Source organism: Natator depressus, chromosome 1 (assembly GCF_965152275.1).
Source record: "Natator depressus isolate rNatDep1 chromosome 1, rNatDep2.hap1, whole genome shotgun sequence".
Lineage (NCBI taxonomy): Eukaryota > Metazoa > Chordata > Testudines > Cheloniidae > Natator > Natator depressus.
In genome coordinates, this window is record NC_134234.1 from 306352962 (window position 1) to 306376542 (window position 23581).

Here is a 23581-nt window from a genome sequence, read left to right on the forward strand (position 1 = left end):
AATACCATGCCAAGGGTCCTAGCCCATTATGATCTCAGAGATAACCAATTACTACCCTTACTCAACAGCTAATTTCCATGCAGCCGTTTCATTTGGTTAGCTGAGGGAGACTGCACAAATCAAGGATTACTTGGCTCAGCTGCAATGCCCAAGCAACAGCACAGGCTTTCAGCTACTAGTACAATAAACAATTGTAACAGGATAAAAATTCTCCATTGTATCGAAGGATGGGGGTTTTCTGGGTATTTGTCCAAAAGGCGATGCTACTTTTTCTTCCCCAAACATAAGTTTCTCCGTATTCTTTTTTCTTTGGCTGTTTTATGGCCCACATAACAATGGCAATGAGAAAAGGTCCTGGTGGCACCAGAATGAGTATGACACAAATGAAGAAATGGCTTATAAAGTGAGAGTTAGCAATGGACTGGTCCTTTCACTGTTCGTCCTCTGGACTAGATTCTTGGCCACCCCTCTGACTAAGTTGTCCTGCCATATCCCCGAACTTCTGTACAAGGGCTGACCAGAATTCCAGTGGGAAATGTAGTCCCTGCTTCCTCTCCCAGCAGTACACACTACAATATTGTATTTATTCATTAATTTATTTAACCTTTTGGCATCCAGAAACGTATTTAATTGTAATAGTCTATAAGAGCCATAACTTAAGGTTGAGATTTCTCAAAGCTAAAGAGGGGATATAACCCTATAGAGTTCCCATGGAAATTAATAGAACTTGCATGGTTAAATCCCAGAGTCAGCTTGAAAATCTCAACCTGAGATCTTCTAGTTTGTGCGGATTATAAAAAAGAGGCATTGTGGATCTGAGACTAATCTCATCCTAAATGATCTGCACTCACGTGTGTTATCAGACCCATCATTGATACCAGAATCCAGTCTCTTCAAATAGGGGCAGAAGTATTCTGTTTTCCTTCTGAACTGACCCTCTGGAATGTAGGCAGGACTAGGAGTAACCAAAATGCTATTTTATGGGAATGCAGGCTAGGGAGAAACATGTATTGTGTATGGATTTAGGTCACTTTAGAAATTCAGGCTTTAGAAAATCAAGGTGAAAGTGTATTGCACAATTTGACTAAGCTGTTTCCACTCTGGGGCCAAATCCTAGTTCTTACTCAGGCAACACTTGCAATTGCTTCAATGGGTGCTTTGCCTGAGTGAAGACCTCAATTTTTAGCCCTAATTACCATTGTGTGAAGAATACAACCCCCCCCTCCAAATTATATTGTACTGATGTTTTCTGTGTCCAGTAAAGTAATAACTAGAGATCCACTTCTGAATTAGACACCAGAAGGAAGTACCTGGTTAAAACCCCACATAATTAGATCCTCTGCATGACTCATGTACTGTTTAAATACTGTTTAAATACTGACAATACTTAGCACAAATGTGCACTTGGAAATTCCATCTGTAATGATACACACACACAGTCACCAGAATACAGTGGTGTGTAGGAATTCACTGACACATGGCACTTCAGTGAGTGCAAGGATCCTCAAAAGAGGAAAATTTGTACCAAAGAATGCTTCACTCATGCTTCACTCAGCAATCTGTGTGGATCTGTGACCCAGTTGTACATTGTAGGGCAGTAGAATTGAGTGCATTCCCCAGAAGAAGGAGAGAGAATTGAGGAGGCAATCCTATTTACAAGTGCACAGCAGGAAATGTATTTTCAAAATAGGATTTAGTTTCACTTGCTGAAATTGGAATTTCACTTTAGCTCCTCACACAGATGAAATGAAATGTTCAGAAAATGTACTGCTTCTGAGAGTGCACTCTTCACATTCATAGCTGCTTTAAGCACAGTTGGTAATAAATCATTAGAAGGTTACTTGCTAGCATTGTGAAGTGGATCATACATACTTTATTTCATATCTGTGTAAAGCAGCTGTAATGAATTCATGTCACTTTGCCTGGCAGACTCTCAGGAAGAGGCAGTTCTATCTCTTTCCTCATCCTTACCTACCACTCTCATCACACTCTGTCCCCTGTTCTTCCTATATATGTTTAGACAAGTCGCTCAGGGCAAAAAAATTGGTCTTCTTAAGCAGGTATCCTGGATGGGGGTGGGGGGTGGGGGAGGGGGGAAGTGTGTGCATACACCTGCAAAGAAGCAGGGAAGAATGTGGACCTAGTATTCCCTTAATCACTAGTCAAGAGGCCTGGCTAATGCTTGCTTCAGTGCTCCAAAAAGACATGGGCAGATCATCTGCTGACATTATCATACTTCCAGTCCCCATACCGACCCCAAACACATACACTCCCATGAATGAACAAAATGGCTCAGGGACCTTTGCTCAGCATCTATTCTGCTCCCATGCTCGTAGAACCCTCACATTATTAAGGCTAGAATTTTGATTTTAACACCTAAGTTTCAGCAACCAGAAATAGGTGGAACAATACAGGATATGAGGCAATGGCTGTAAAGCACTTTGAGGTCTTCAGATGGAAAAATGCAAGTAACGATATGGTGGCTGTTTAGTGGCCTGTATGAAATGAGTTTGGAGTGTAAGCCCACTTTTCTACAGATTGATGTGCACATCACAGAAACTTCAAGGGTGCAAGGGTTCACCTCAGCAGATCTTTTTGCAGAATGGGGCCTATGAAATTTCTTTACAGTGGCTTGCAATGAATTGCAGAACTCCCCTCAGTTTTTTCAAGAAAAATTCTGAAATTTCCTGTTATTTTCTCCCTACAATATTCAGTTTTGCAAAGAAACTGAAGGCTTAAATCTCAGTCATCCTGTACAGTTTAGCCATAAGTTGATTACATCAGAGTTTTGCAACTGACTTTAATGGAACCAGGATTGGACAGTCTCAAAAAAAAAAAAAAAAAAAAAAAAGCTTGCTTTGAGGAACTGAATAATGTTAAGGATGCATTTTGTGAGGAGGTTGTTTTTTCCTACATTTCCCAACTTAAATTACATTTGGGACAAACAGAACAAACAAATATAAACTATTCCCCTCAAAACAGATAGCGTTTTGGTTTTCTACCAGATTTTTAAAACTCATGTATGTCCTTTTAGTCAAATCAGATTTTTAAAAACTAATATTAAGGGGTTTAATCATTTTTTAAGACGTTGCACTGGAAAACCCAACTGCTGTTGAAAGGAGTATTTAAACAATAGATATTGGCCAGTGGGTGTCCATTGTTGCCACTTTTTAAACAGTGAGAGTAATTAACCATTGGAACAATTTACCAAGGGTCATGGTGGATTCTCCATCACTGACCATTTTTAAATGAAGATTGGATGTTTTTCTAAAAGCTGTGTTCTAAGAATTACTTTGGAGAAGTTCTATGGCCTGTGTTATGCAGGAGGTCAGACTATATCACAATAGCTTTGGAATCTATGAATCCTGCCCCAATTCTATCACAAGTAATGGGATTTTGACCCCCACTCCAGGTAATCTTCCCATGACAATGAGAGAAGCTGCAACCTTCATACCATTTTCAGAATTCCCAGAGGGAAACGTGCTCTGACTGGCTGCCTTCTCTACTTCCTCGCCTCCTGAGCAAGAGCAGCCAATCAGAAATGCTGCAGGAGGCAGGCAGAGAGTAATCTCCTTCCCCTTTGGAACTGAGAGAAGTTTTTTATTTTTAATAGGGACAGAGTGGGAGGCAATTACCAATACTATTTTCCCAGGGAAGAGGGGGCGGAAGAAGCATTGCAGATCAGGGGAGCCCTACTCCCACCTCTCCACTCCTGTACAGTCCACTCCTCTCTCCTCTTCCCACCTTCCCTTCTCCTCCAGGAAGGTTTATCTTCACTACAGAGTACCTGCGGGCTCCTACACAGGTACTGCCCTGGTCCTCACTCCATTCACACACAAAAAAAAACACCTCTCAGCAGAGTTTGGTGGTGCTTCCAACCCAGGCTAGCTGACATAAATCCAACTATGTGTTAAAGCCAGAGTGAAAGCATAACCTAGGCGAATAACCCACTCACTTTGCAGTGAAAATGCAAGCTAAATCACATCCATTGTCTTCCCACTATTCCCTTTCTATGCCCGGCAGGACAGACATTCTTCCACAATTCACTGGGAAAGAATCCACTCAATGCAGTGTAGAGAAGGACACAGTCCTGGGTACGGCTTTACAGTGTGGATGTTCACATCCCAGGTAGACTAAACCAGGTGCTCAGATCAGGTGCCAATCACCCAGGCTAATTCTGTAGTGAAGACATCCCCTAATGCCACATCACCAGGCCTGGGAAGGTGTAGAAGGCCACTCCTACCCCAGGCCTGGAAAAGTGGGTGAAGCACACCTAGAGCTGCCCCTTCCCAGTTCAGGTAGAGAGTGAAGAGCTTCCACAATTACTAGAGGAGCAGAAATGTACCAGGGAAAGGGGTAGATTCGCAGCTGGAAGGATGCGGAATTGATTGCAGCATGTCACTGGGAGTTGCATAATTAATTGATGTAGGTGTGCAAGGACCAAATTGCATCACTCACTATACACCTGTGAGAGTTGCTACCACTAAATGTCAAAGACACATTTTATGAGCAGGGGAAGTTCAAAAATCAGCAGACAGACCAAAACCAATCATTCTTATTTTATGATTTTTTAGGCCAGTCTCATAATTTTTTCAAATGTGGGGGGTTGGCAATACTGTGTATTTCACTTTTTATTTTAAAAATTAATCCTTTTTACGGAATGTAATTTGAAACCTCTATAAATCATAGACCACCATCTTCCCATTCCTTGGGGACCATCTGTAATCATAAATGGTAGACTGACAAGATGCTATTAGGCTATTCACATTCTCTGGGTCAAATTCTGCCCATATGTTCAGTGTGGTCCCATCATTGTTACCAAAGACAGAAGTTGGCCCAGATTTTGCTTTCAGTAACACTGGTGTAAATCTGGAGCAAATCCACTGTAGTAAATTCTGAGGTACTCTGAATTTACATCAGTGTAATCGTAAGGAGAATCTGAGCTTCTGTCCTTTGCAGCACTAATGAATCATAGGGCAAAGGACAATAATATTAGTAAACAGAACCTGTGTGACAAGGTCTTTCAAGGGAACTTAATTAAAGCATGTATTTTTCCACAGAAGAATGTAAATAGAAAGGTGCTTGCCTTCTGTTCTGTTTTCTTATGCTCAGTAGCACAGCTGAGTTTACTGACAATATAGTACAATTATGTAAGTTAGAGTGTAAGCAAAAAACCAACCCCACACACAAGAGACCACAACACAGCATGTTTGGCAAAGCTAATCTTATAACTAACAGATTTGCCCTTTGGAAGGAGACTATTCAGAATTTCTTTCTACTTGATATACTTTCCCCACCCCACATTTCTCACATGATGGCCACAAGTGCACTGAAGTTCAGTTAACCCTTACAGCAACAGAAGACCAAACTCATCTCCTGTCTCAACAGAGTACTTATCCCACTTACCTGCCAGCCCCTGAGCCATTACCTCAATCAAATGAGTCTCCTCCCACCTTCTGAGGCCTCTGTTTCCTGTTCCCCACAATTTAGCATCAAAGCATGCACCCCTTAGTAATAAGCTGACCATAACTGTAGGCTGCTGGAGTTTGTGGCTACTGATCCCTGTCTTGTAACAGCAGCATTAAATTCTGGAAATCTAATTGATGAGAGGTGACCGGGGCCAGAAAATAAAGACTAGTTTCTTGCCATCACGCCTGTGCATCACACCTTTACTATACCAAAAAATCTTGTGTCTACTGTTCTTCTCACTCGTGTACCCAGTTCAGCCTTCCCATTCTGGATAGCTCCAAGCCTGGCCTCTGACCACAGTTCTGACCACAGAAAGGTCAGGAACAGTCGCAAAGAGAAGATGATCGTAAGAAAAGCATATAGATTGGGAGAAGAGAAGCATTTCCAGCAGTAAGGAGGTGAAGGTTGAGTCTGAAGACATCTCCCAAAAGTCCAGCCCAACTCTGAGACAAGAAATGCTCCTTATTCCATTCCATGACCTTCCCAGTGGGCTTGGCTGAAAGTCTCTGAAGCAGTCCAGTTCTTTGCGTAGATGCCAGATGTGTATTCCACTTAGGTGTGTGCATGCCCAGTGCGCCGCAGCCTTTTGGCTAATGGTACTCTTAGAGGGGCGGTGCTTGCATCCCGTGGCTGTGCCCTTCTCGGCTATATGAGGTGGTGCTGTCCTGACTTCCCTCAGTTCCTTCTCATCACCAGTGGCTGGAATCAGAGCTCTGCATGGTTGTAGTCTCACAACCTTGCATTTAGTCTTAGCCTAGTTTATTTTATATAGTGAGTAACGAGTAGATAATGTTAGTTGATAGCGTTCCCCAGTGATACCTTTTCTTGACTAAGTGTTTTTCCATTGGAAAATGCCAGTTTGTCAAAATTCTGTGGGAATGTGTCAATTTTGATGAAATTTTGTTTTAAATATTTAAAAGAAGCACTTTGTTATTTTTATATTGTAATTCTTTTCTAAGATAAATTAAAATATAAAAATAAAATTACTAAACATAATAGTAAAGTAAAAATAAAGCCTTATCTAATGAGTCACAATGTATTTCAGAATGAACATGCCAAATCTGTGTGTTTGGCTAGCCTGTCTCTAACCACCAGATCACACACTCCCCTCCACCCCCCACACATCCAGGAAAAGAACCCAGGAATCCTCATTCCCCACAGTCTACTGATGTCTGGGAAATTATAACCCACTGGCAAAGTGTGTGCTGTGTTCCTCTCCATTGGTTGGTCAAAATAAGGGATAGCAGTCACTTCTTTAGAAGTGGAAGTCACTTCTTTAGAAGTAGAAGCTAGAGGTCTATGCTGGGGATCTGACAATCCAGTGTTCAAACCCTACTACCAACCCATGAGGGAAGGAGAGAGTGTCATCATTAGGGCCCTACCAAATTCACGCCCATGAAAAACATGTCACAGCCTGTGTAATCTGATCTCCCCCCATGAAATCTGGCCTTTTGTGTGCTTTTACCCTATAGTATACAGATTTCACAGGGGAGACCAAAGTTTCTCAAATTGGAGGTCCTGACACAAAAGGGAGTTGAAGGGGGGTCACAAGGTTATTTTAGGGGGAGTTGTGATATTGCCACCCTTTACTTCTGCGCTGCCTTCAGAGCTGGGCTGCTGGAGAGCGGTAGCTGTTGGCCAGGCATCCAGCTCTGAAGACAGCAGCGCAGAAGAAAGGGTGATAATACCGTACCTGCCATTCTTACTTCTGAATTGCTGCTGGTGGTGGCTCTGCCTTCGGAGATGGGATCCTGACCAGCAGCTGCTGCTCTCCAGCGGCCCAGCTCTGAAGGCATTGTCACCACCAGCAGCAACACAGAAGCAAGGATAGCAGTACTGCAACCCCCCTCCAATAACCTTGCAACTCCCCACAACTCCTTTTTGGGTCAGGACCCCTAAAATTACAACACTGTGAAATTTCAGATTTAAAATAGCTGAAATAATGAAATTTGCAATTTTAAAAATCCTACGACCATGAAATTGACCACAATGGACTGTGAATTTGGTAGAGCCCTAGTCATCATGGTTGCATAGGATGGAATTTTTTTTAAAGCAACTGGTTTATTTAATACACAGAGTGAGAAAGCTTCCTTTAGACCTTCTTTTATAGTTAAACATTAAAAAGAATGACACAAAGTGCTACAAAACACAAGTTTGTCACATATGTGATTGCTTGTGTTGCTACGTTGGCACGTTTGAAGGCTGAGTATGCTACTGATTGGTAGTGGTTTATAATGATAAACCATCAAAGGCAGGGATGATCATGGACAGCTGGAATAAGGAAATAGAAACCTACTCTTGAGCGCTATTGTCACTCTGTGGGGTGTAGATAATGGGAGAAAGACACTGAGGATCTAAAGAGAGATCTGGTATCTAACTAGTTGAGCTAAAATAGCTACATTTATTTAGTGCTTAGATTGTGCCCAGACAGACAGTCTGTGAGCCACCAATGGGAACAGCAACAGCTTCAGGCAAATGACTGAGTATAAATGAAAGTGAACAATAGTGTGGAACAGAGCTGGCTGAAAAATGAAAAATTATTGTCGAACAAAATTCTGAACTTTCAGAGCGTTTTTATTCAAAGTGTTCAAATATGAATCACTTTCTGTCCTTTAAAAAAAATGTTCATGATTTTTCAAGAACAGTTATCAAAATATTTTAAATTAAAAAAACCCCAATTCCCAGTAAATGAAAAATATCAAAGGCTGTTTTGATAACATTTTTTATGATACTTTTGATAAAAATTGGTCAAATATTTTAGAAAAGGCAAAAAAAAAAAAGAAAATTGATTACATCAACGTTTTAGTGAAAAAATTCATTTAAAAAATGAGAGGTTTTTCCATTGCAAAATTGCCTTCCAAAACTCATTCTAGTGTTGAGACAATAGAAAGACAAAGTACTGCAGGTGGCTGCTTAGGCAAGGCTGGGCACTGTTCTGTCAACATGTGTGAGCTGTTTCAGCCTAGCAGTTGGAAAAGCTATCCCTCCTATGCAGCAGTATCTGGGCACTTGAACGGAGTCCAGTAGCCCTTTCTTGCTACGCTCAGCTCTCTCACCCAACCATTCACTTCTTCAGAACAACACTGCAAATCCCAAAAGCCTTGAGTTAGACTCCCACACTCATGAAATTATTTTTAAAAAAATCTCATGATTTTTGGTCAAAAGATTAGATCATTTGAAGGGGGTCTCTCTTTGTAAATTTTTTTAAATACCCCTGTGTGACAGGGTAGTCTAGTGCTTTGTGGAGCTGGATACATTACAGCAGGTTTCTGTAGTTTATAAAATTCTTATGTTGCATATGGTCTCATTAAATGAGTGAATGTGATACAAATGGAGTATGAAATATAGTCTTTTCCTGTTTCCGTTCATTTCCCCACTTTCTTTTCTTTCTAGTGAGCACCGGAGAACACTGCCACTTGGGAATCAGTTGGGTTGTTTTAACAACAACTCAGCAGAAAAGGCCAGGGATAATTGCCCTGACCTAATCATGATATACCAGGTGAGACTGGTGGAAGAAAGCAGATTCTGGGGCCAATCAGAAAGGAGAGGATCCAGAGATACCCAGTTCCTGAGTTTGAGCATGGACAGTTAAAACATGGCAGGCTTCCTGAACCCAAAAGCTAGGGGTGGGAATAGCCAAACTTCATGTGGTGGGGCGAACCCTTTGAGGACAGCAGGCTGAATACCCCTGCTGGGAAACTTCAGTTTTGACTTCAGGGTTCTACAGTTGGAACATTTGTGCATGTTTTATCCCAGCTTGAGGAAGTACACATAAAACTTTTGTTTAACCCTCCAGAGACAGAAGCACCTATGGCTCTGTTTTACAAAAGCCAGACCCTCCGCTTGAGGCTTCCTTGCAACACCTTGATGCTCCCAGTGTGTATGTGACAATCACAGCATTACCAATTCTTGTTAATATATTCAAGTGATGTGATTATGGCCCCTGCTGCCAGAGCTAGTGGTGGAGGGCATATAGCTGGGTCTGCCACCTCTCATGGCTAGGGGTGCCTCTGCTGTGCCCTGTTAATAATTCCTCCTTCTTCAGGGCTCTCCTTTTCCATTCACACCAAACACAGTCTCATAGGCCCTTTGGACCAGGCTTTTACCCTTTTTCATTTCCCCAATACAACAATCCAAAACTGAAAACAACAACTACCCAGCTAGTCTTGAGTTCTGTCCTCAGGGGTCTCTTACCACCAGGCCTTCTGCCTCTGGTAGTCACTCATGCTTCTTTAGTTTCCTCATGCTTCTTTAGTAGAAACACCTGACCCAATCTAAGATCTTAATCAGAGTTGGCTAGTCCTAGCCTTCCAGCCCTTAAGGGCAAGCTAGATGCTGCATGTAGTAAAGAGACAGTCCCTGCTCTCAAGAGCTCACAATTCAGTTCAAAGAATGGTGATGGGTTTGTGACACAGGAGCTGAAACCCATCAAACTCATTTCATGTGAGGACCACCAAACATCCATTAAGATGGAAACCATTCTTGATGAACTGGGCTGGATTCAAACACGCTCTTCAATGAAATGCCCCAACCAGTTCTCAACTTCCATTATTCAGAGTATACACAATATAATGAAATGAATATTAACTCAAAAGTCTAATTCACTTCTAAATACATTTTTGCAATGTAAAGCCTTTCTACTAATTACTCTAGTGTCCTTATATTTACTTTCATACCTATATATTTCCTTTTTCATATAGCAGAACTGAACCCACAATCTTTAGTTCCACAGCACAGACCTGCTTCCACTTCAGCCGTAGGAGTAACCTGGGGAAATGAAGCATGCTGTTTTCCTCTAGGTGAGCAAGAGGGTCTCCTATCTCCCATTCCCCTCTCCCACTCCTTTTAAAAGCGTGCAGTCCCATAAGGGTATGTAGCCAGGGGAGGCCCTGAAAATGCAGGCTGCGAGTTAGGAGGGAGATTCAGAGCTGGTTGAGAGACTCCATGTTGATTTCCCTGGTCTGCAGTGACCCTTGTTCCTTGACTTTAGCAAAGCTTTTGACACGATCTCCCACAGTATTCTTGCCAGCAAGTTAAAGAAGTATGGGCTGGATGAATGGACTATAAGGTGGATAGAAAGCTGCCTAGATTGTTGGGCTCAACGGGTAGTGATCAATGGCTCCATGTCTAGTTGGCAGCCGGTATCAAGTGGAGTGCCCCAGGGGTCGGTCCTGGGGCCGGATTTGTTCAATATCTTCATAAATGATCTGGAGGATGGTGTGGATTTCACCCTCAGCAAGTTTTCAGATGACACTAAACTGGGAGGAGAGGTAGATATGCTGGAGGGTAGGGATAGGATACAGAGGGACCTAGACAAATTGGAGGATTGGGCCAAAAGAAATCTAATGAGGTTCAACAAGGACAAGTGCAGGGTCCTGCACTTAGGACGGAAGAATCCAATGCACCGCTACAGACTAGGGACCGAATGGCTTGGCAGCAGTTCTGCAGAAAAGGACCTAGGGGTTACAGTGGACGAGAAGTTGGATATGAGTCAATAGTGTGCCCTTGTTGCCAAGAAGGCCAATGGCATTTTGGGATGTATAAGTAGGGGCATTGCCAGCAGATTGAGGGACGTGATCGTTCCCCTCTATTCGACATTGGTGAGGCCTCATCTGGAGTACTGTGTCGAGTTTTGGGCCCCACACTACAGGAAGGATGTGGAAAAATTGGAAAGAGTCCAGCGGAGGGCAACAAAAAGGATTAAGGGACTGGAACACATGACTTATGAGGAGAGGCTGAGGGAACTGGGGATGTTTAGTCTTCAGAAGAGAAGAATGAGGGGGGATTTGATAGCTGCTTTCAACTACCTGAAAGGGGGTTCCAAAGAGGATGGATCTAGACTGTTCTCAGTGGTAGCAGATGACAGAACAAGGAATAATGGTCTCAAGTTGCAGTGGGGGAGATTTAGGTTGGATATTAGGAAAAACTTTTTCACTAGGAGGGTGGTGAAACACTGGAATGCGTTACCTAGGGAGGTGGTAGAATCTCCTTCCCTAGAAGTTTTTAAGGTCAGGCTTGACAGAGCCCTGGCTGGGATGATTTTGTCGGGGATCGGTCCTGCTTTGAGCAGGGTGTTGGACTAGATCACCTCCTGAGGTCCCTTCCAACCCTGACATTCTATGATTCTATGACCCTGAAGAATCCATAAGTTTGCTACTGGAATTATCTCACTCTGTGGGGAGAAGGGAAAACCCCTTCCCAAATTGAACAATGTGGGCAGAATTCTATGGACTTCCCTTTGTGGAGTGTTCTGCCTTTGGCCCTTTGTCAATACTGTTATACATTACCCATTCAAGTTCTTGGCTCAGAGAGATATTCTATAAATATGCCAATGTCCTGGGCCTAAGATACTGAAGATGTAAATAATTAAAGGTAAGTGACTGTCCTCACCAGATAAGAGGAGGTTTATTTCTGCATTTCCTACTGAAATCAATAGGAATACAATTATTAAACAAAAGATGAACTTCAGAGAGGGTAGAAAACACATGAACTGATAAAGCACTACAGACGTTAATGTCTTTGCTGAGAAAAGCAGCACTGCAGCATCTAGGGTTAAAGGTTAAAATATTGACTTGCAGTTATTTACGTGGATAGCGTAACAGAACATCAAACAAATCATGGGATATTGCTAAGAAATATTTCTTTCTCCCTCTTCCATTCTGATTCCAAAATAACCAGGTGATTTTTTTTCCCTGCAGTAACATTCAGCTAGCTTCAGCCAGCTTGAAGCAGTTCTTTGGTAATTATTTTAAACAACACTTTGAATAGAATGTGGAAAAATCTGGCTGAGTTAGCTGGGCAATAATTAAGTATACTTTCTACATCCACAGGTTAAAGTTTATTTTTTTAAATGTAAAGGAGTGCTCAAAGCTGGGGGGAAGGGATAGGAAAACCCAACTATTTCTTCCTTCTTGTAGCTAGCAGCAATAGGTCCCAATATGGCCTATATATCCTCCCCTCAGGTTTGAAGAGTAAATGAGTAAGTGAATCCCCTACTACACACACACACACACACGTACGTCTCAATCCAGGAAATGGCATTTGGGCCATTCTCCTGACACTTATTGTCCTTGGTCCCCGGCAAGACTCCCATTATTGTGATGTCAGAGATGATTAAGTTCGATAGCAGATACTATCACTTTAATCAGAGCGAGAAGAGGTGAGTGTGCCAACTGCAAGTGGAGGAGGCAGCAGCTGTAAAGCATGTTCAATCAATTAAAAAAACGTCACTGTACAAATGGAATTTTCCAACCCTGTCACTGGCCGCAGATGATACAACTATTCTATAGGCAAATAAGCAACTGTCACTGTGCTCAGTTGAGAGGCACATCCTCCACTTTTGGTATATTTTCATAGCCAAGAGTAACACATTTATGTGGAATGCCTCATATTCCACAAAGGTCAGTGAGGAATTGCATCTTGAACCTACAGTCCTTGCACATGTAACCCTTCTGCCCATCAGAGTTGGCAGCAACAACGGCTGGGTTCAGTATCTAGGGTTTCCATTCCAATAACACAATGCAAAACCGGCTCGAGCCCCCACCCAGTGACCTGGGACAAATATATACCACCCCCGCTGGGCACCTCCAAGAGGCAATACTTCCCCTCTCGCAAGCACATAGTCTGAGTGTAGCAAAAAGCCTTTTAATAACAGAGAGAAACAATGTGGCATTATGTTGGGGAAACACCACCAACAGGATTCATAACACAACCCATGAGCAAAAACCCACCCCAAGCAAGGAGTTCTTGAAGCAGACAACTGAAATGGCAACAGCAGTGCCTCCAAGAGATGAACTAGGTGCTGTAGCACCCATAGAGTGGGCTTGGTGCCAAGTGTGGCTAGGCCTTTCTGACCCCCCCCCCAACTTCTTGGGACCTTCACCTGAGAGGATGGGGTGACTCCAAAAAGACACAGCTGCCCTCCCCCAGTTAGGCACATACAGGCCTCCAACATGGGAGATATCAGGACCCAGGTAGAAACACTGAGAATTGCTCAGTCACACAGGAGAGACTGGGATTCCCTTTCCTGATGCAGAAATAAACCACCGTGTTTGCTGCTGAGGACTGACTCCCTTGTATAAGCAGTGACTGAAGGATGACTCTGTGACACAGCACTCCATATTCATCACAGTTATATTATTATGATATGATTATGACATAATTATGATGTATTTTGTATCTCATGTGAGGTATCATTAGAAAAGTAATGATTTGCTGAATATGATTATCCTGTTTGTATGCATGTATCATTTTTGTATCTGAAGTTAGGAATATTGACTACGTATCTGTCTTTCAAATGTAGTTACACCTGGGCCACACCCACTAGGCAAAATGCTTCCAGTCTAGATAGCCAGCTGTGAAGGGCCTATTCAAGATAATGGGCCATTAGAAAAAACAATAGGCCTTATGAAAAGCTTATCCCCCACCTGGTAAGCCTTCCGGAGAGTTCTCCAGACAGCCTGTAAGTAATGGCTGCTATGACTCAGCAAGGTATACAAGGGCATGTGAGCAGGCCATATGACTCTGGACTCCATTTTGGGACGTCTGTATTTTTCCACAAATTGGTCTGGTAACCAAGTTTAAAACAAAGGGTTCCTGCCATATACTAAAGCTATATAAGGCAGGGAGTGACAAGAAGACTCCTGGAAACACCTGAAGAACAAAGACTGAACTGGGGAAGTGCTGGACCCAAGCTAAAGCAATTTCTAGTCTGTGCATGAAAACCTGGGGATCCCAAGCTGCAAAGCAAGTGCAGCTTGTGCCTTGAGAATCTGTGAGCCTGCTTGTATCATCAGTCAGGGTGAGAGATTGTTAATTCAAATCCTATCCTTCTAATAGTTTGTGGTTTTGTTTATTTACTAGGTAATCTACTTTGATCTGTTTGCTATCACTTATAATACATTAAAGTCTATCTTTTTGTAGTTAATAAACTTACTTCATGTTTTAATCTAAACCAGTAAGTTTAAACAAAAAACAATAAAACAAAGTTTTGTTTTTGTTTTGGAGTGAAGTGCTTGGGAATCTTAGCTCAAGGGGCAGGGGCTGTTGCATTTCCTCTCTCCACGTTGAGGGGGAGGCGAACTGGATAATAAATTCATACAGGTCAGGGTTTTGACCAGGGCAGGATGGTACAGCTCTGGGGTTCTAGGCTGGGAAGCTGATAGTTATTTTGGTTGTAGCCTTTCTATTGTTGGTTCATGCAGTGGCTGGCCAGAGTCTGCATGAGACTGCAGCTGGGTGTGTTCCTGTGTGAATGCTGGTGGAAGTGTAGGACCTGGAGCAGGCCTGTAGCTTGTCACAGCAGCACCGTGTGAGATGGAGCACAGACTAATGAGTCAGAGGGCTCCGTGGTACCCTAGTTCCAGGTGGCACCCTGGGGGGAAACCATCACAGACTCCCACAAGAAGAAAGAGACTTTCTATAAAAAAAAACTCTTCAATGTCCGTGTGGAATAAGAAACAGATGGGGCTTCTGCCTAGATATGAAGAAATAGACAGGGAATCCAGAAACAATCTTACTGTCCACCCAGCTCCATCTAAGACAATAGTGCCCACTGGCTTCTCAAATGCACACCAAGGCACTTGCAAGTTACTTTGTTGGTTGATGTCAGCTCTTCTGATGGATGTTACTTGTGACACTTCACCCCATATTCATCATAGAATCGTAGAAGATTCGGGTTGGAAGAGACCTAAGGAGGTCATCTAGTCCAACCCCCTGCTCAAAGCAGGACCAATCCCCAACTAAAACATCCCAGCCAGGGTTTTGTCAAGCCAGGCCTGGAAAACCTCTAAGGCTGGAGATTCCACCACCTCCCAAGGTAACCCATTCCAGTTCTTCACCACCCTCCTAGTGAAATAATGTTTCCTAATAGCCAAACTACACCTCCCTCACTGCAACTTAAGACCATTGCTCCTTGTTCTGTCATCTGCAACCACTGAGAACAGCCTAGCTCCATCCTCTTTGGAACCCCCTTCAGGTAGTTGAAGGCTGCTATCAAATCCCGGCTCAGTCTTCTCTTCTGCAGATTAAATAAGCCCAGTTACCTCAGCCTCTCCTCGTAAATCATGTGCCCCAGCGCCCTAATCATTTTAATTTACCTCTGCTGGACTCTCTCCAATTTGTCCACATCCTTTCTGTAGTGTGGGGCCCAAAACTGGACGCAATACTCCAGATGTGGCTGCACCAGTGCCGAATAGAGGGGAATAATCACTTCCCTCAATCTGCTGGCAGTGCTCCTACTAATGCAGCCCAATATGCTGTTAGCCTTCTTGGCAACAAGGGCACACTGACTCATATTCAGCTTCTCGTCCACTGTAATACCCAGGTCCTTTTCTGCAGAATTGCCACTTAGCCAGTCGGTCCCCAGCCTGTAGCAGTGCATGGGATTTTTCCGTCCTAAGTGCAGGACTCTGCACTTGTCCTTGTTGAACCTCATCAGATTTCTTTTGGCCCAATCCTCCAATTTGTCTAGGTCACTCTGCACACTATCCCTACCCTCCAGCTTATCTACCTCCCCACCCCCAGCTTAGTGTCATCCACGAACTTGCTGAGGGTGCAATGCATCCCATCGTCCAGATCATTAATGAAGATCTTGAACAAAACCGGCCCCAGGACCAACCCTTGGGGCACTCTACTTGATACTGGCTGCCAACTAGACATCGAGCTGTTGATCACTACCTGTTGAGTCCAGTGATCTAGCCAGCTTTCTATCCACCTTATAGTCCATTAATCCAATCCATACTTCTTTAACTTGCTGGCAAGAATACTGTGGGAGACCATATCAAAAGCTTTGCTAAAGTCAAGGTATATCACATTCACTGCCTTCCCCAAGTCCACCGAGCCAGTTATCTCTTCATAGAAGGCAATGAGGTTGGTCAGGCATAACATGCCCTGGGTGAATCCATGTTGACTGTTCCTGATCACCTTCCTCTCCAAGTGCTTCAAAATGGATTCCTTGAGGACCCTGCTCCATGATTTTCCAGGGACTGAGGTGAGGCTGACCGGTCTGTAGTTCCCCAGATTCTCCTTCTTCCCTTTTTTAAAGATAGGCACTATATTTGCCTTTTTCCAATCATCTGGGACCTCCCCCAGTCGCCAGAAGTTTTCAAAGATAATGGCCAATGGCTCTGCAATCACAGCTGCCAACTCCCTCTGCACCCTTGGATGCCTTTCATCTGGCCCCATGGACTTGTGTATGGCCAGCTTTTCTAAATCATACTTAACCTGTTATTTCACCACTGAGGGCTGCTCACCTCCTCCCCATACTGTGCTGTCCAGTGCAGCAGTCTGGGAGCTGACCTTGTCTGTGAAGACCAAGGGGGGAAAAAGCATTGAGTACTTCAGCTTTTTCCACATCATCTGTCACTAGGTTGCCTCCCCCATTCAGTAAGGGTCCCACACTTTCCCTGGTCTTCTTGTTGTTGCTTACATACCTGTAGAAACCCTTCTTGTTACTCTTCATATACCTTGCTATCTACAATTTCAATTTGCTTTGGCCTTCTTGATTACATCCCTGCATACTCAAGCAATATTTTTATACTCCTCCCTAGTCATCTGTCCAAGTTTCCACTTCTTCTAAGCTTCCTTTTCATGTTTAAGCTCATCAAAGATTTTTCTGTTAAGCCAAGCTGGTCATCCGCCAAATTTGCTATTCTTTCTGCACCTGGGGATGGTTTATTCCTGCGACCTCAAAAAGGTTTCTTTAAAATATAGCCAGCTCTCCTGGACTTCTTTCCCCCTCATATTAGCCTCCAAGGAGATCCTGCCCATTAGTTCCCTGAGTCATAGTGATATTATTATGATATGATTATGGCATAATTATGATGCATTTTGTACAAGATGTGTCATGTAAGGTGTCATTGGAAAAGTTATGATTTGATTAATATGATTATCCTATTTGCATGCATGTATCATTTTTGTATCTGAAGTTATGAATATTGACTATGGATCTGTATTTCAAATGTGATTACTCTGGAAAACACGCAGAGCTAGCCTTTCAGGTACCACAGTGATGAAGCTAGACAGTGCTAATGGTTCATCAACAAAGACAATGGGCTATGGAAAAGCTTAGGCTTCCTGTAAACATTTCAGACGGCCTGTAAGTAATAGCTGCTGTGACTCAGCAAGGGCGTGTGACCAGACCACATGATACTGAACTCCATTTTAAGTACCTGTATTTATCCACAAACTGGGCTGGGGAACTGTTTTTGGAACAAAGGATTCCTGCCATATGTTAAAGCTACATAAGGTGGGGTGTGACATCATCTAGGGGCCTCACTCACCACACAAGGAAACTCCTGGAAACACCTGAGGAACAAAGACTGAACTGGGGGAAGTGTTGGTCCCAGGCTAAAAGGATTTTTAGCCTGTGTATGGAAACCTGGTGGACTGCTTGTATCATGAGCCAGGGTGAGAAATTGCTAATTCATATCCAATCTTTCTAGTATTTTAGGTTTAGTTCCTGGATACTATGGTGCTAATAAGCGATGGTCACATAAACACCACCCTATACTGAAAACCTATTGACCGCTATGCCTACCTACATGCCTCCAGCTTTCATCCAGACCACACCATACAATCCATTGTCTACAGCCAGGCTCTACGATACAACCGCATTTGCTCCAACCCCTCAGACAGAGACAAGCACCTACAAGATCTCTATCAAGCATTCTTATGACTACAATACCCACCTGCTGAAGTGAAGAAACAGATTGACAGAGCCAGAAGAGTAACCAGAAGTCACCTACTACAGGACATGCCCAACGAAGAAAATAACAGAACGCCAATAGCCATCACCTTCAGCCCCCAACTAAAACCTCTCCAACGCATCAAGGATCTACAACCTATCCTGAAGGACGACCCATCACTCTCACAGATCTTGGGAGACAGGCCAGTCCTTGCTTACAGACAGCCCCCCAAAATGAAGCAAATACTCACCAGCAACCACACAACAGAATCACTAACCCAGGAAGCTATCCTTGCAACAAAGCCCGTTGCCAACTGTGTCCCCATATCTATTCAGGGGACACCATCATAGGGCCTAATCACATCAGCCACACTATCAGAGGCTCATTCACCTGCACATCTACCAATGTGATATATGCCATCATGTGCCAGCAATGCCCCTCTGCCATGTACATTGGTCAAACTGGACAGTCTCTACGTAAAAGAATTAATGGACACAAATCAGACGTCAAGAATTATAACATTCAAAAACCAGTCGGAGAACACTTCAATCTCTTTGGTCACTTGATTACAGACCTAAAAGTGGCAATTCTTCAACAAAAAAACTTCAAAAACAGACTCCCAACAAGAGACTGCTGAATTGGAATTAATTTGCAAACTGGATACAATTAACTTAGGCTTGAATAAAGACTGGGAGTGGATGGGTCATTACACAAACTAAAACTATTCCCCCACGTTTATTTCCGCCCCCCTCCCCCACCCACCACCAGCACCACCACTGTTCCTCAGATGTTCTTGTCAACTGCTGGAAATGGCCCACCTTGATTATCACTACAAAAGGTCCCCCCCCCACACACACTCTCCTGCTGGTAATAGCTCACCTTACCTGATCACTCTCCTTACAGTGTGTGTGGTAACACCCATTGTTTCATGTTCTCTGTGTATATAAATCTCCCCACTGTATTTTCCACTGAATGCATCCGATGAAGTGAGCTGTAGCTCACGAAAGCTTATGCTCAAATAAATTTGTTAGTCTCTAAGGTGCTGCAAGTACTCCTTTTCTTTTTAGGTTTAGTTTGTGGTTTTGTTTATTTACTAGGTAATCTACTTTGATCTGTTTGCTATTACTTATAATCACTTAAAATCTATCTTTTGTAGTTAATCAACTTGTTTTTTGTTTTATCTAAACCAGGGTGTCTTTGAGTGAAGTGCCTGGGGAAAAATCTCAGCTTGGTTAACACAGGCTTGTTGCATATCTTTCCCACATCGAGAGGAGAGTGAACTATTTATGAGCTTACATTGTACAGAGCTCTGTGCAGTGCCAGACCGTATAATTTTGGGTTCTTCCTCCAGCGGGGGGAGGGTGGGTATGCCTGGGGAGTTGAGGAATTGGCTGGTGTCTGCTGTTTGCACTCAGGCGGCTCCATTTGGGTGAGTGGCACCATCTGCTGTTGTGTTAGGTGTTAACAGGTCCAGGTGAGGCTGGCTGTGTCTCCAACCAAGATGTGTGAATATAGAGCCAACCCAGTTGTGTGTCTTAGAGGGGCACAGCGGTTCCCACAGCTCCCAGGCTGCACCCCAGGGATGACAACCCTTCACATTACCCATGTGACAGAATCTAATATCCAGAGGAATCTTGAACTGGTTACCAAAACTAGTTAAACTAGTTCAGCATAGACCTGCTGTTCTAAGGTATTAGCCATCTAGCTCCAGGCTCGTGACCCAGAAGCTATGGCAGAAACAAGCAGATAGAGAAAGCCTGGGTAAATCTCTACCTCCTGGTGGATTTTCTATATGTTGCTTCCTCAGCTGTGGTCATCCTGGCCTCCTCTCACCTGCTCACCAACCACCTCTCACCCGCAAGAGAGCTCTCTGGCTGCACTCACTAAACTGGTTTTCCCAATCAATAGAGAAAAAGGACTGTAATCACAGGAGGATTTTGACTTCTATCATGTTAATGCACTTTCTCGGAGAGAGACTCTAGTCTGGAATCCTGCCCATGTTTTATTGTTGATAAGCATTTCTCATAATTGTTTTAGTAGTGCTTGAGGCTATGGAAGCTTCCACTAGAGAGAAAGGGCTGCAGCAAGGAGGTATTACCACTAGTTCTGAATTGCTTAGCAACAGCTAGGAGGCAGAATTACCTGCAAGGGAGCCAAGAGGAACAACTGTTCAGCTCTGGAGTGGGGATCTCCTTTGCAGAAAGTGAATTTACATATACAATACCAATCTTTTTATAAGAAGAGTATCATGCTTGAAGTCACTTTCCTTTATCAATGGAGAAGACCAACTTGGTGAAGGCAAATCTCTCATACCGAATAGTAATTAGGAATGGAAGCACTTCCCAATTCCTTTCCAACAAAATAATATCAAATGAACAGATTAATGGATAAATGCTCCACATAACTAGAACATTCAAGGAAAAGTACCCTGAGATATTAGTTTATAAATAGGAGTGAATGCCAAAAACATTATGCTGGATATAGTATAAAGAGTTTTATTTAAAGCTAGATGCTGGTGACATTCTTCAGAAGTAAAGAATAATGTAATATTCCTTTTCATATAACCAACACTTTGGTTGTCACTGGGGATTGAACCTGTAACCTCTATGTAAAGCATAAACCGCTACAGCATGAAGTGAAGGAATAAATTTGGCTTTGGCTGACAGTTAAATACATTCATATCTTCATTGGACCAAGCACAGACAGAGAAGCATAACACATATTGAACACTGGGTTACACACACAAGTATGGATAGATGACTCTCCAGTAGGTGCTTTACTGGCTGCCTACCACAGCCCTCTACGGCAGCTGATAAATCTTGAAAGTACTGCAGTAATTTAATATCACTTTTACTGTGCAAATAATTTGAAGTGTTTTTACATGGGCTTGAATTTAGAATGTAGAAGAGTTTAAGAGGGCTCAGTTTGTGGAATGTAGAAGAATTAAAAATGACTGCATTACTTTAATTATTGAATAAAGCTCCAGTTGGCTGAACTGAATCACTTTAAAAAGAAAAGGAGGACTTGTGGCACCTTAGAGACTAACAAATTTATTTGAGCATAAGCTTTCGTCAGCTACAACTAGCTCACGAAAGCTTATGCTCAAATAAATTTTAGTCTCCAAAGTGCCACAAGTACTCCTTTTCTTTTTGCGGATACAGACTAACACGGCTGCTACTCTGAAATGAATCACTTTAAAATCATTACAGATTTCAATATTACTTTTAAATTACTTTCAGCATTCCTCACATTCCTGTAACCAACCCCAATTTTTTCTTTCAAAATCTACCAAATGCATATCTGCAATTTGCTAGTGACTGCTTCCTTCCATTTCATACAGGAAAGAACTGTGACAACTCATTGTAATTATTATTGTGGACCTTCTTTAAAATACAGAATTTACTACTTTTGAAAGAACCTGACTGAAAGCCCTGGAGACTGAAGTCCACTCTTTATCCACAGGACATGGACAGCAGAGACAACAGCAGTGCAAGTGTCTTCAGATTGGTCTACCACTGTATCTGAAGCTGGGACCCAAGACCTGCAAGCCCAAGTCAGCTGACCTGACAACCATGGGTTTTTATCCCTATGTAGATGTACCCTATGACACTGAGGTCCTTTTCAAAGTCCCTGCTTTTTAGGGTACAGTCCACATTCCTTTTAGTATGGCCTATGTTCTTTGTTCCTAGAATTCCTTGCATTTGGCTGTATTAAAGTTTATGTTGTTTGTTTTCAACCAGCTTGCCAAGAGAAACAGGTCACACGGAGAAAAGTGACCTGTCCCATCATTATTTACCTCTCTACTAATCTGTGTGTCATCTGCAAATAGTCCAGTGTCTGTATCTATTTGATTACTGTTCCTTCTCCTCAGACTACCATCAAAAAGCGCAGTCAGTTCTGGCTGAACCTCATCTATCTGGAACTAGATTTAGATCACCAACTCAGTTCTCTGGACAATTACATCCATCAGCTAATTAACAACTTCTGGCTAATAATGACCTGATCTAGATTTGAACCCTCTAGAGATGAAAGACTTGATAATCCTGTGCCAATATGTTCTTCATTTAAGGTCCTTTTTATGCAAAAGACAAGAATTAAATGGAAAAAAATCTAAACATTATGCTTTTAAAAAATTACAAGTTATAAAGACCACTAAAAATGTGGCAAATTCACAAGCCTATTAAAAATACCCATCTGTAATTGAAAATCCAGGCAATCCTTTCTGTGCAAAGTCTTGTACAGGACTGACTGTTTACTTGTGTAATCCTGAAAGTCACGTACAACATTCATTAGCAAGTATTGTTATACTCCAAAAAATTGACAGCTCTAGACACGGAAGACTACTCACCCTTGAAGGTCTCATTGCAGTGTAAATTACTGAAAACTGAATTCCTTGTTCTTGCAGAATCATAGTCAGTCTTCCAATTATTTTGTCTGTAAATACACATTTGTATAGCTTACCAAACTCTAAGTTGAGAACTAAAAATCTATGATCATAATACAAGTAACAGCATAAATAGGTATTTAAACTTACTAGTACTATTATTTGAAATAATTTATATGACACCACAAGTTGTATGATAATTTACAATCACAGAAATGTAGGGTGGGTAGGGACCTCGAGAGGTCGCCAAGTCCAGCCCCTTGTGCTGAGGCAAGACTAAGTAAACCTAGACCACCCCTGACAGCTGTTTGTTGAACCTGTTCTTTAAAACCTCCAATGATGGGGATTCCACAACCTCCCTTGGAAGCCTATTCCAGAGCTTAATTATCCTTATAGGTAGCAAGTTTTTCCTAATGTCTAACCTAAATGTACCTTGCTGCAGATTAAGCCCATTACTTCTTGTCCTACCTTCAGTGGACATTGAGAACAATTGATCCCTGCCCTCTTTATAACAGCCATTGACATATCTGAAGATTTCTTAGATCCCCACCCCGTCAGTCTTTCTGCTCAGTTTTAAAGATGCTCTGTTTTTTCAACCTTTCCTCGTAGGTCAGGTTTTCTAAAACTTTTACCGTTTTTGTTTCTCTTCCTTGGATTCTCTCCAAATTGTCCACATCTTTCCTAAAGTGTGGTGCCCCAAATTGGACACTGTACTCCAGCTCAGGCTGGATTTACAAAAAGGGAGTAAGAGACATTCACTGCCCTAAGGAAGTTACAGTCCACATTAGACAAGACAACAATTCAGATAAAGAAGGGGTTCTGAAGTTGTGAAGAAAGTACAGTAGGAAAGATACCTGCGAGAGTGGGTTTTAGGAAAGTGACGGAAGAGAAGATCATCCAGCAAATGAGAAAAGGATATCTAAGACTGCTAGTTAAATTACCAGCTAATTAAAAATAAAGCTGAAGAATTAGTAAACTGTGTTTATAAGGGGAGAAATTATACCATGTACCCCAGAATGTTCAGAGCATATGATTATTGGAA

At 42.5% G+C, this 23581-nt stretch overlaps 1 protein-coding gene across 1 annotated transcript in view; it reads right to left on the reverse strand.

Annotated features, from left to right (window-relative positions):
* Positions 1–23581, reverse strand: part of LOC141980761 (V-type proton ATPase subunit S1-like) — a 77745-nt gene that overhangs the window by 20584 nt on the left and 33580 nt on the right. Inside the window, exon 7 of the mRNA XM_074942347.1 lies at positions 22504–22589. Coding sequence (XP_074798448.1) covers positions 22504–22589 — 86 coding nt within the window. The remainder of the gene's footprint in view (positions 1–22503; positions 22590–23581) is intronic.